The following is a 13,619-nucleotide window of genomic DNA, read 5'->3' on the forward strand; positions in this document are numbered from 1 at the left end:
TCTCTTCTCAGCTACACCTTTAATATTTAAAAATATAAAGTATTTTTAACTGTTTATTTGGCAAAAATCAAGGGAAATAACTAATTACATGATTACTTCCCTTAAATATTTAAGGATTATCATCATATTAGGTTTAACGTTTGTTTTATATGCTAACATGAGTTGGACGACTTTAAGAATTGATTTCCAAACTAACCTATCTCTGACCAGAAAAAAAATATGGAAAATTTTCAGTAACATTTTAATGGTTCAGTAAATCTTGTACTTGAGTTTTCCATTAATCCACAGATCACAGAGAACTCCCAAAAACAAACTGCACAAATTGGTTGTTTCAGGATTACACTTGCCATTGGAGATTAAGTTTATTCTTTGAAACTAGCATAGTAAAGAAGCATCTAAATGAAACATATCACTAATGGCAACCACATCAAAAGAAAACAAAGAGAGGGAACAAAAAAGGTATTTATGCAGAATACGGAGTGTGCTGAAATAATACGGGGTGGAACAATAAAATTGTTGCCCCAGAAAGACGACATGATTCCATTTCCATTTGATGAAAACCGGCTTTCTCCTTTTGTTGCAGACCATCTACTAGTTGATCAGTTGTGTACAAATCCCAAGAGTGATTGGAGCCTTCTATCATATCTGAAAGTGACACAACGTTCAACAAGCGAGATCGGAGATGCGCCGCTGTACAACTCATGCTCTCTACTGATCCAAGTTATGACATCCAGGACCATTGCCAGCACATTCAAAATACAAATCCGGATGGTTCAATGCTTGAGGGCACAGCTCAACAAAGTTTCCAGTCATGGTTATGGTCTTTGGTGTGGTTTCAAGTAAGGACCATATCACATCTTCGAAGTCGGCTTGAAAGTCAACACCAAAGTGTACCTGGGTATGCTGAAGAGTGTGGTGATCCCTTGATGCAATCAGGTGGCCACTGGCAGACCTTAGGTATGGCAGCAGAACTCGGTGCTGGCCCACAAGTCCAAACAGACCCAGGCTTGGCTTCAGAAGTAGTGTTATGACTTTGTACCCTTCTTTTGCTGCTCCCCCATCTGCTCCCCCGATCTGAACCCTCTGGACTACTTCCTTTGGTCATACATTGAGAACATCACCAACAAGACCTCTCACAACAACAAAGCCAATCTGATCGCCAGTATTCGCCGAGCTTCTGCCGGCACTTGTGGAAAAAGCATGCTCCCAGTTCCGGACCCATATCGAGGTGATGATTGAGGCTGAAGGCGGCTACATTGAATAGCTGTCAGCTCTACTACATAATCAAGTTACCTAAATTGAATTTTTCAATAAAAGTTTTAAAATAAAAACTGTATTGTTTTCTTTAGGGCGACAACTTTATCGTTCTACCCTGTAACATTATTTAGAAACCCATTCTTAACATGGAGAGTAGGAAGGTGTGTTTTTTTTAAAAACTATTCTATACATTCATCTAACAATTTAATAAACAAAAAATACCGTAAAAATTTAACTTGAAAATCCTATCTAAAAAATAGCAGAGTTTGTAAAGTGCAGAAGTACCTAATTCTTTTTTCCAAAAACCTAAGTAATACAAAAACAGATAGTTACTTGTTCTGTCCTATGTAGTTAAAAACTGGATATTTATGCAGAATATGGACTGTGCTGAAATATTATTATTTTAACAAGACGAGCATATGGAGTACCCCTCTATAGATGAAAAATTTACTTTCACCATAACTAATAAAAAATCCATGGCGTCGTTATTGAAAAATCAAATGATTGAATAAATGATTTGGTGGCAATTTTACCCCTATAATGGCCCCGTAGGGGTATAACCAGAGTTATTTCGGAAAATCCATTCTGGTAAAAATTTACTTTCACCATGACTAATGTTTGTGCAAAATCTTTTAAAAATCGAAGCCATGGTTATTGAGAAAAGGGGGAACAAACGAACAGGAGTGAATTATTAGGTCAATTCCTCCTTAGCATTTTTAACATGGGAAAGGGAGTAATTATTCTGTACTTTCATCTAACAATCGAATAAACAGAAGATACTATAAAAATTAAATTTTCTTGGAGATCTGATCTAAAAAAAAAAAAAAATAGTATGATTTGTATTCTGCATATATATGAGAAAAAATGAACAATTTGTCAGTAGCCACATCAAGAAAGAGAGGTAAAATGAAGAAAAAAGAACAACTCACCGGTCAGCCAATGCTGCAATGACAGTTGCATCTAATCCTCCAGAAAATAAAATAGCCACACTTGCTTTCCCATGAATGACGTCTTGTATGGTATCAGAACTGTTAAGCTCTACATTCTCCAGTGTCAATGTCTGATGGATATTTAATTTTTTTATTGATGTTTCTGTTTCTTGCGTATTTTTCATTTCAAATGAATTGGAAGTTGAATCTCCATTTGAGTTGTTGATGTTTGCATGGCAAATACTGACTTGTCGAGAACAACGATTCAAGCAGTTATCACCGAAAAGGTGACGTTTATTCTGGTTGAACACACGCTTGAAGACCGACTCGCCTAAAACCTCAGTCAGTTTTTTGGCTTCTTGCCGAAGTTTTGAGTTCGATTCCCATACAGAATTAAGATAATTGACATTTGCAGTTTCTGTTTGAGGGAGACAATAGTCTGAAGGCGGGAGATCTTTACAAACTGATGGAAGAAAAGTGTGAGGTGTAAATGATGATATGTGCAATGATATGTACGGACAATGGGAAATGACACCGGCTGTCTTTGATTCAAGATCTTTGTCCATGTACTCTCCTGTGGCTGGCCAAACAGGGTTAAGCCATGGGTAGAGAATCAGCTGGTCTGATCGATGAGTAGTTGCTTCCGAGTTATATTTTAGGTTAAATATTCCTAAAGATGGGATTTCTGTAAATTCCTGGATTGAAAGGAAATAAAATAAATGGCAATTTGTGATTTAGCAGTCAAATTATATTAGCAACTGAAAAGAATGAGTTTAGCATAACACAGTATTTAATGTCGCTGAAAGATTATGTGTAATACTATGGACTGAAAGATTATGTGTAATACTATGGACCCCCCCCCCCGCTAGGCTACTAAGATGTGGACATTAGAATTTAGAGGGCCATTTCCCACATTGGTGTCACACACGTACCTAAAACTCAACTGGTATCTAGAGAATGTGTTGGAGCTTTTTATTCCTCTTGCGTTGTTTATTTTTTTATACTTGTGGGTTGGTGAATGGAAGATTAAAAAGAAGACCACGGCACACAGAATTGATGTCGCGCATGTGGTAGCACACTTGCTTTTCTAAACATATAAAAAAACAAAATCTACTTGATCTCAGAATAACAGATTTCCATTAAAAAATCCCTAAACAATACAATTTCTTTCAGTAAAAATAGATGGAAATGTTGCAAATGAGCTAAATTAAGTAATCGATTTAGATATTTTTTAATGCATTCATTTTATTTTTTTTTTTTCTAAGGTGGGAATAAACTTGAAGAATTAGAATCTTTTATATCCTATTTCATCAAGATTAGCAAATTGGAGAATTTAAAATCAATGCTCTGAGCACGTGCAGGTGATGCTAAAATTCACTGTGTATTGATTAGCAATCACATGTGTCGGAAAGTAAACAACAGTTAAAAAGCTCTGAAGACATTTCATTTATTAGCAGTTTGTCTATAACAAATTAGAAAAGCATTAAATGAAACAAGTGAGTTATAACGTTACATACAGAACACATTGTTCTCATAAATAAAAATGCAAAAATTATTTATGTAAAAGGTAATGTGAAGAGTTACATTTTCTCATAGTGTCTTTTTTGTTAGGGGATTTGCTTTGTAGTGAGCAAAGTTTATGGTGTCTAAAGTGAAAATACTCGTGTCTGTTAAGTCTCTCTGTACATTGCATTTACCTGAATTAATAAAATCAAATAAAAAACATTCCAGGTCAATCAGATGTATTTCTTTAAATTTATAAAAATTGCTAATTTTGATTCATTTTGGATGTATAAAAAAAAACAGATTTTTTTTATTAACAGTTGAACTGAAATCCCCCAACAGAGCTACGATCTCTCTGTTGAGCCTTATGGTTGCTGCTATCTCAACTCATGCATAGTCATAAACATATGCATGCAAACATTAACAAACATACAGACACATGACTTATAAACCTTTTCTCATTACGATATTCTCATTGAAAACTAATGTATAAACTTATTCATTGAAATATCTCAAACTTTCCTCGTTGAGCTTTCTTTCTACTATGAAAACAAATGAACATTGACTCTTATTAATAGCTTTTAATGAAATATAATTTTTAAAATTGAGTGAGAGGTTTTGATTATGATTTCAAACCTGTAGATAATTCACGGCCCTTAAACTACTGATTCAAACTTTTTTGATATCTCTGCTAAAGAATCCCACCTGTTCTATATTATAAATATGAACAAACACTGTGTTATCCTAGCTATGTAAACTTCCATTTTAAACGTATATAAATATAAATTATATAGATTTATGCTTTCGAATTGTAGATTTATGCTTTTGAATTAATTATTCTGCTTGTTTTTATAATTTAACATTTGTCTCACATTTAAGTATAAACTTAGAAAAAGTTTTCACTACAAATGTCTTCCTAAAATCGTCTCTTCCCCAAAAACTTCCTCCCAAATTGGAACTCCTAAAAAGGGGATCTCCAAACCCAGTGCTCTCAATAGTATGTCCTCATGAAAACGAAAGCTAGTCCTATTTCTCCATTAGGTGTGGTGTAAGAGTTTCCAACCAAATATCCCTTTTTTCCTTATGGAAATAACTCTAATTTGGAAACCAATTTTTCATCAAGGGAGATAACTCTAGTCCTGATACTGGTATCATTTAAAAAAATGTTTTTAAAACTGACGATCACAACAGTTAATTTCCTACAAGCATTTATTCATGAAAGCAGGCTTTACAGATAACTTAAATAATGTATAGTTTTTCTTTATTCATCTTAAAGACTAGCCAGTCAAATAATACTAAAGCAGAAGTGACAAAGGATATAGGTTTAGAATATAAAATATAGATTCAAATAAATAACACTTCAGGCATTTATAAATTTGCAGGATAGAAAAAAAAAAACAAAAAAAAACAAGTGTTAAAAATGAGATGGTACAAAGAGGAAAGAAATAAGTATAGGACATTGCTCAACTTGAGGGAGAACATTCAACATTTAGAGCAGTGTAGTTTGACATTTAAGGAGACATTAATATTACCAGAATGATAGATTATCTAGCAAAATAGTTTCATGTGTTGATTTGATTCATTAAAATATTACGTCTTAAGATTGTTTTACAGATTATAACAAATACAAATAAAAATAATGGATAATCCAAAATATGTCCCTTTTTCAAACCTTTCCTACAACATGGTTTACAGTCAGAAAACTAACCTGGACTCCAATGCGAACAGAACTCAGGATAAAAGCATCATCTGTTGAATCGGGTAGATGCCACAAAAGGCTCCGACGTCCAAAAACATCCCTGCCAAACCATAACTTTTGACTTGCAGCCTGTGAGGAAATGTTCAGGAAAAAAAAGAAATCTGTAGGCTTCATTAAAGAGCAGTCTGATTTTTATCATTTTACCATATTTTAATGTAAAAAAATATATTTAAGTTTACGAATCTTCAACTGGGAGTTTTATGATTAAAGCAAACAATTTATATTGATAATCACATCACTTCCACACACACACATACATGAACACATACACACACTTATAGTTGCTGTTTCAGAAAAAAAAAAATTTTAACCCAAAAATTTCCAAAAACATTGTTTTATTATTTTATTAGGTTGGTGCAAAAATAATGTCTTTTTTTTTTTTTTATATATAGTTGAACATCAAAAAACATTATTTTTGAACCAACCTAATAGTTATATTGGCTATAGATGTTTCAAAAACATTAATATTCCAGTCAGGTTTGAAACAAAAAAGTAATAATAATAATAATAATAATAATAATATATATACTAGCAGGAACGCCCGGTGTAACCTGGTCATAAAATACACTTAAATATGATATTTTAATTATTTATTTATTTGCGGACGATTCTCATCTTTTAGTTGTTGTTTCACAATGTTTCGGCTAACTAGTCCTCTGGCCTTTGTCAGGTAGTAACTGCGATGGATAGGAACTCTGAATCTCCTAACTGCATTCTCAGCAATTACTGCCTTCCATAGTTGTTTTTCGTCTCACCAAGTTTTGGCCAACTAAGCCTCCGGCCAGCTTTTGGTAGGATTGAAACCGTTATCTTCAGATAATGCTCAACTTGAATCAAAACTGAAACCCAAACTCATGAAGAAAAAAAAATTTATATATATATAACTTGAGTTCCTTCAGCTATAATTGAAACTGAAACCAAAACTTATCAAGAATTCTTGGCAAAATTATTTATAAAAAAATAGATAACTTGAGTGCCATCAGCTATAATCAAAATCAAAACCAAAATTTATGAAGAATTCTGAGTAAAATTATTTATTACAAGAAATGGAAGGTCATAAAAATTAACAGTCACTCGGAAGAAAAAAGATGTAAGTGTGACACACAAAGTCTGTGAACAAGTTCTTGATGAGCCGTCTCCTTAAGTAATGTAATTTACCAAATTTCCACAACTAAAAATTAATGATATTTTCCCTACTACTGTACACTCATTAACCGTTATCCTTAAGTGGCTTCCAGACCTTGATAAGTGGTGATTCCTTTGTAAAAAAAAAAAAAAAAAAAACGCTCTGCATATTCACTTTTTATCAAAATTTTCAAAATGACTGGCTAAATTTCTCATGTTTTTGGTTTAAAGAGTAGAGAAATTTGCCAAATGTAGTTATAGGAGGGAAATGTGCATTTCTTTCCTAATAATTACTTAAATAAACACAAGGCCAAACGACATTGCTTTTAACAAAACGAATAATAAAGGGTTTATTTAGAAAAGGCGAGATTGTATCTCAGACTGAAGAGAAAGAAAGAAAGTGTAAATGTCTGTTTAAAGGTGTCTTCTGCCATCAGACTGCAGTCGTCAACAAGTAGCAGTGGGAGGAGTGAGTGAGAGAGGTCTGTATAGGTCGCTTGCTGGTGTCTCTCTGACGATCGCAGCTGAGATCCCAAAGGGCTAAAAATAGTCCTTAAGGGAACAGCTCAAATCAATGCGCCCCGCCAACCGATTGGCCAGTGTGGCCGAATCACTTTGGCACTGGGCATTGATCCGCTTATAGTAAATAGTTTGTTAACTGCTACATACTAACGTTTTCAACCCACATGCGTAATCTTTGGGTACTGTGGTATAGTGAATGTTCATTGGTGAATTGACTGATCAGATAACGTGTCTATAAACATTTGAGTACGCCATCCCCACCCTCATTCCAGGTCTGGTGGTTGATGTTTGGTTTTTTGGCTCAAATAAGCAATGCCTCAAGGATGGATATATATATATATATATATATATATATATATATACTGTACAAGTATAATATCTAAATAATATATATAATTAAATTAGATGTATATATATATAATTAAATCATATAATAACTAAATGAAATATATATAATATTATATATAAACTAAATGATATATAAATGAAAATATATAGGACATGCTGCACTTCCGCCAGCACCTGTGCATTAGTCATCATTGCATTGCAATACATTTGGATATCATCATATTATTCCAGACATGATCATCTAAACATGAATGTTGTGCAATACAACATTTTCCCAATGAGAATGGTAAGACATTATATAGAGGATAACCTCTATTTTACAGTTGTCAGCCACATCTCAATTTTGACAATATTTTTGTAGGGAAAAGTCACCATTCTCCCACCGACAGCACCTGGTATCTTCAAATTGTCACTCATGTAGTACTGATCAGGCTCAATGTTGCTCAACTTTAGTAATCTAACGTGAGTATATCAATTGTGATTGTATTGTGTTTCAGATATTTTTCTCTCTCAATTAATTGAAGTCAAACAGCAAGGATTATGTTGATCTTTAAGAAATTCAAATTAAAAAATAATACGGTTATAGTCAAGATTACCTTTTGGTTTCTGCTGCCCATTTGGCTGGATAATTAGATATATTAACACAAGTGAACAAGAAAGCCATTCTTAACATGAGGAAAGGTGGGGGAGTTTTCACATTACCTGCGAGAAAGATAATCATTAATCAGAAGGGACTATATCTTGTCTGTCACCAGTATCCTGAGTGTGCAGAGCAGACAACCTTGATTACAACCAAAGATGTTATTTATCTGAGAGAGAGAGAGAGAGAGAGGGGGGGGAAGAAGAGAGAGATTACCTGCCAATAAATAAAAGCCCAGGGTCCTTGTAGAGATGAGAATAAAGACACCAACTGTTCATCATCATGACAAGAAGACAATTCTTCCAAGAGGACTTGCGTATCATTATCGTCTTTTTGTAACTGGGGAAAATATAGTATAAGATAATTATTGGATGGTATGACAGATGACATGTTAAAGATTGGATGCATACAAAAAAGCAATAACAAAACTAATAAAAAGAGGATAAGATTAGTTACTGAGAGAGATTAGGTTTACTAGAGAGAAGAATAGAAACTGTTTTGATAAAACCTTTTAAAGTAGGTAATGGCTATAGAAGTGAAATTTGAAAACATGCAAAAATTAAAAAAAAAAAAAAAAAATGAAAAAAAATTATTTCTCGAATTGTAATTAACAATTCTCCAAAATATGAAGCTTGTCAATTGAGTAACTTAACATGAATGACACCACTTCAATCTTTTTTTTTTTTTTTGTCTGTTGTTGAACACTTGACGTGGTCCCAACTAGTTGCATCAACTTTTTTCTCTCCTGGAAGGAAAGTTTCTCCTCTGTTTATCTCAATTCGTTCATGCAAAAGAATGCTCATAAGTAAACTTTAATTATCATACCAAATAAGTGAACTTTCATTAACATACCAAATAAGTGAACTTTCATTATCATACCATATAAGTGAACTTTCATTATCATACCAAATAAGTGAACTTTCATTAACATACCAAATAAGTGAACTTTCATTATCATACCAAATAAGTGAACTTTCATTACCATACCAAATAAGTGAACTTTCATTACCATACCAAATAAGTGAACTTTCATTACCATACCAAATAAGTGAACTTTCATTATCATACCAAATAAGTGAACTTTCATTAACATACCAAATAGGTGAACTTTCATTACCATACCAAATAAGTGAACTTTCATTAACATACCAAATAAGTGAACTTTCATTACCATACCAAATAAGTGAACTTTCATTACCATACCAAATAGGTGAACTTTCATTATCATACCAAATAAGTGAACTTTCATTACCATACCAAATAAGTGAACTTTCATTACCATACCAAATAAGTGAACTTTCATTACCATACCAAATAAGTGAACTTTCATTACCATACCAAATAAGTGAACTTTCATTAACATACCAAATAGGTGAACTTTCATTAACATACCAAATAAGTGAACTTTCATTACCATACCAAATAAGTGAACTTTCATTACCATACCAAATAAGTGAACTTTCATTACCATACCAAATAAGTGAACTTTCATTACCATACCAAATAAGTGAACTTTCATTACCATACCAAATAAGTGAACTTTCATTACCATACCAAATAAGTGAACTTTCATTACCATACCAAATAAGTGAACTTTCATTAACATACCAAATAAGTGAACTTTCATTATCATACCAAATAAGTGAACTTTCATTAACATACCAAATAAGTGAACTTTCATTACCATACCAAATAAGTGAACTTTCATTACCATACCAAATAAGTGAACTTTTATTACCGTACCAAATAAGTAAACTTTCGTTACTGTACCAAATAAGTGAACTTTCATTATCATACCAAATAAGTGAACTTTCATTAACATACCAAATAAGTGAACTTTCACTAACATACCAAATAGGTGAACTTTCATTAACATACCAAATAAGTGAACTTTCATTAACATACCAAATAAGTGAACTTTCATTACCATACCAAATAAGTGAACTTTCATTATCATACCAAATAAGTGAACTTTCATTATCAAACCAAATAAGTGAACTTTCATTAACATACCAAATAAGTGAACTTTCATTACCATACCAAATAAGTGAACTTTCATTACCATACCAAATAAGTGAACTTTCATTACCATACCAAATAAGTGAACTTTCATTATCATACCAAATAAGTGAACTTTCATTATCATACCAAATAAGTGAACTTTCATTAACATACCAAATAAGTGAACTTTCATTATCATACCAAATAAGTGAACTTTCATTACCATACCAAATAAGTGAACTTTCACTAACATACCAAATAGGTGAACTTTCATTAACATACCAAATAAGTGAACTTTCATTAACATACCAAATAAGTGAACTTTCACTAACATACCAAATAAGTGAACTTTCATTACCATACCAAATAAGTGAACTTTCATTACCATACCAAATAAGTGAACTTTCATTACCATACCAAATAAGTGAACTTTCATTACCATACCAAATAAGTGAACTTTCATTATCATACCAAATAAGTGAACTTTCATTATCATACCAAATAAGTGAACTTTCATTAACATACCAAATAAGTGAACTTTTGTTATCATACCAAATAAGTGAACTTTCATTACCATACCAAATAAGTGAACTTTCATTATCATACCAAATAAGTGAACTTTCATTACCGTACCGAAAAAACATAAAAAACAAGATTCAATTTTGTAAGTGAAATATACTGGGTTTAATCCCCGATGATACATTGCAGGACTCGTACTCTTTTTCTCTGTGGACCGTGTTAGAAATGCTATTGTATCAGCTATCATCGTGATGGTTGCTACAATAGCACTTTTAACTATGGTGGAATTTTTTGTTTTAATATTTCTCATCAATCTGGAAAATAAATTTCACAAAACTACATCCACTAGCCAATTGAATCGTTTTGCTAATATTAATATATTTTTGGAACAAGGTGTTAGACTAGGTAAAGAATAGCAAGATGATAGCTTATTTTAAAACGGAACGTGTTGAATAAAAAAATAATTAAAAGAAGGCATGAAGATGGTATTTTTAGTTGAAATATTCAACAAAAATTTGATATGTATATTGATAGTGTAAATGTGTTGTGAAATGTAAAACTTTTGAGAAGAAGCATAATAAAAAGAAAAAAACCTTTGGTCTTTAATTTTGCAATTATTATATATATAAAAAATGCCTCCCCCTATCCCCTCAGTCCTTTTAAACACGCAAAAAGATTATTTAGAAATTGTTATTTTTTGACAACCTTTTTCAATTACTTTTTTTTCATTAGAAAACACAACTTCAAGGAATTGAATAAAAGAAAGATGCTACTATGTAAAAATGTGACTATAATTGCAGATATTCCCAAGAATATTTAATTGTACCAAGGATCAATATTGTTTTATGTAAAATAGAAACTGTCTTATAAAAAATTAACTTAAATTGTTATATTAAAAAAAGTCATTGCAACTTTTTTCTTGTGCAATTAGCATCACATTTTCCTTCTTTTTTATATTTTTGTTATTAATGTTATATGACTTTGTTACATTAAACAAAGTAGTCAAAAACAATCATTTTTTTCTTGCAATTATTTGAATAAAAAAATACAATATCGTCGCACTTTACATTTTTTATTATCAATGTTATAAAACTTTGTTACATTATATAAAGTAGTTGAATGTTATACTTGAATATTTAATAAGTCGTCACACTTGTTTAAATAAATATCACAATTCTTCTGCAATTATCGTCATATTTTTAAATAGTCACATCTTTTTTTCTAGCAATTCCTCAAAGTTGTGTTTTCTGAGGAAAAAATGTAGTTGAAATAGTAGTAAAAAATTATATAAATTCCTCTGCAATTAACGTCCTAAATCCTCATATGAAAAACTGATCAAATCTCTTAGTAAAATGGTAGTCATCTCCCTCAGCACAATGACGACGATTGCAAAAGGGCTCCTTATCTCTTAAACTGTGGTAATTTATATCTATTGTGACTGAAGAAAGTAAAACTGCTCAGTTGTTAGAAGAATGAGAAAGCTAATAATAGGAGAATCATAAAAGTTCAATAGGACTTAATATCTCCAATGAGGTAGTTAACAGCAACTTGAAACAAAAGTTTGAATTCTCAACTTCATTAAATAGAGTTGATTTAGGCCTGGTATAAATCGTGCATGTGCCAAACAGATACTTCCAATAAGTCTGCCTTCTCTTTCGGTGTCTCAAGGTCATTGCTCTTGCCACTTCTTCAAAAAATGATATTTATAGGGATTTTTTAATTGTTCAGACTTTCTTGGGGGAATTTTGATTGACAATAGAGGTGAATGGTCAGCTTTTATATTCTGGACAATTTTTTTTTTTTTAAATTGGAGTTTAATAATTCACACCATGAACATCCCCAATGCCATTCACTTACAATTACAAATTTCTGACATGAGCTCATCTAGGTGAAACTACTCTCACCCTGGATTCAACAGAGAAAACATTCCTTGGCTTAATTCATTTTTATGAAAGAAAGTGTTAACTTAGACCAGTAATTCCTAACCATTGCATGCGGCACAATGGTGTGGCATAGAATGATTCTGAAAAGATTATAGTAAGAATTTACAAGTTGTTACAGGTGAGAAACAGATTTTATATTGTTATAAACTGAAGTTGTTTGCATTGATAAATAATAACTCACACATTATGACATGATATTGATGTGTAAAAAACAAAAAATAAAATATATTCGTTTAAATTGTTAGATATTTTGAAATTTTCGATAATAATAAACATTGATAAGCCTTGTTATCTATCTAATTTACAATATTAACATATTTTTTGCAGGTATTTCTTATCTAATATTTAGATTAAGTAAATTAAGGTTTTAATTAGGAAAATAAAAAGTATGATTGAATCTGATAAATTTCCTCTTTGATTTATTTTTTGCTCAATTTTAGATTCAATTCACCCTCAACTTTATAAAAAATAGGTGATGATGACAACAATTTCACTAGAAAAAAAAATTCACTAGTTTTTGGCAATTATTTGAAATTTAGATTTTTCTGGACCGGAGATACACAGATTCCTTTTCTGTTGTGTGTTGCCTAACATGATATAATGAAACAATAGTTCCAAGTAAGATGAAAAGGTACCTTCATTCTAACTTTCAAACTAATAGTTCAAACTAATTTTCCAACATTAGTTAGAATTAAATGCAAAAGTCTTTAATTTTTTCTTTTACTCAAATTCACCCCAGACACGGTACTTTGCCACCGAGATGTAAGGGACTACTGTGAATTTGGTGTCATACTTACAGGAACATCCTAAGTGGGGAGTTTAGCAGCAAGATTTTTGTTTACATTATACCTCAATAGACAAAACACTCGTCGTTCTCAATGATGATGATATTGAAGAGGTTGAGTTTCAAATATCTTGACACCATCACCACAACCATGTATTAAGGTAAAGTGGACATCAAAGAATCACATTATATCTTCTGCTGACTCAATACCCGGCTCTGGTCAAGACCCAAGATGAAGTGCAGCATCAAAGTAATGATTTACCAAGTACTGTGCAAATGATTCTCATCT

At 31.8% G+C, this 13,619-nt stretch overlaps 1 protein-coding gene across 1 annotated transcript in view; it reads right to left on the bottom strand.

Annotated features, from left to right (window-relative positions):
- The window catches only part of LOC145256044 (asparagine synthetase domain-containing protein 1-like), a 53,346-nt gene that overhangs the window by 27,663 nt on the left and 12,064 nt on the right, over nucleotides 1–13,619 (bottom strand). Inside the window, exons 4-6 of the mRNA XM_080114646.1 lie at nucleotides 8,300–8,422; nucleotides 5,398–5,517; nucleotides 2,187–2,881 (exon numbers count right to left, since the gene is read on the bottom strand). Coding sequence (XP_079970772.1) covers nucleotides 2,187–2,881; nucleotides 5,398–5,517; nucleotides 8,300–8,422 — 938 coding nt within the window. The remainder of the gene's footprint in view (nucleotides 1–2,186; nucleotides 2,882–5,397; nucleotides 5,518–8,299; nucleotides 8,423–13,619) is intronic.

This window comes from Euprymna scolopes, chromosome 3, assembly GCF_053919585.1.
Source record: "Euprymna scolopes isolate OS-2025 chromosome 3, ASM5391958v1, whole genome shotgun sequence".
Taxonomy (NCBI): domain Eukaryota; kingdom Metazoa; phylum Mollusca; class Cephalopoda; order Sepiida; family Sepiolidae; genus Euprymna; species Euprymna scolopes.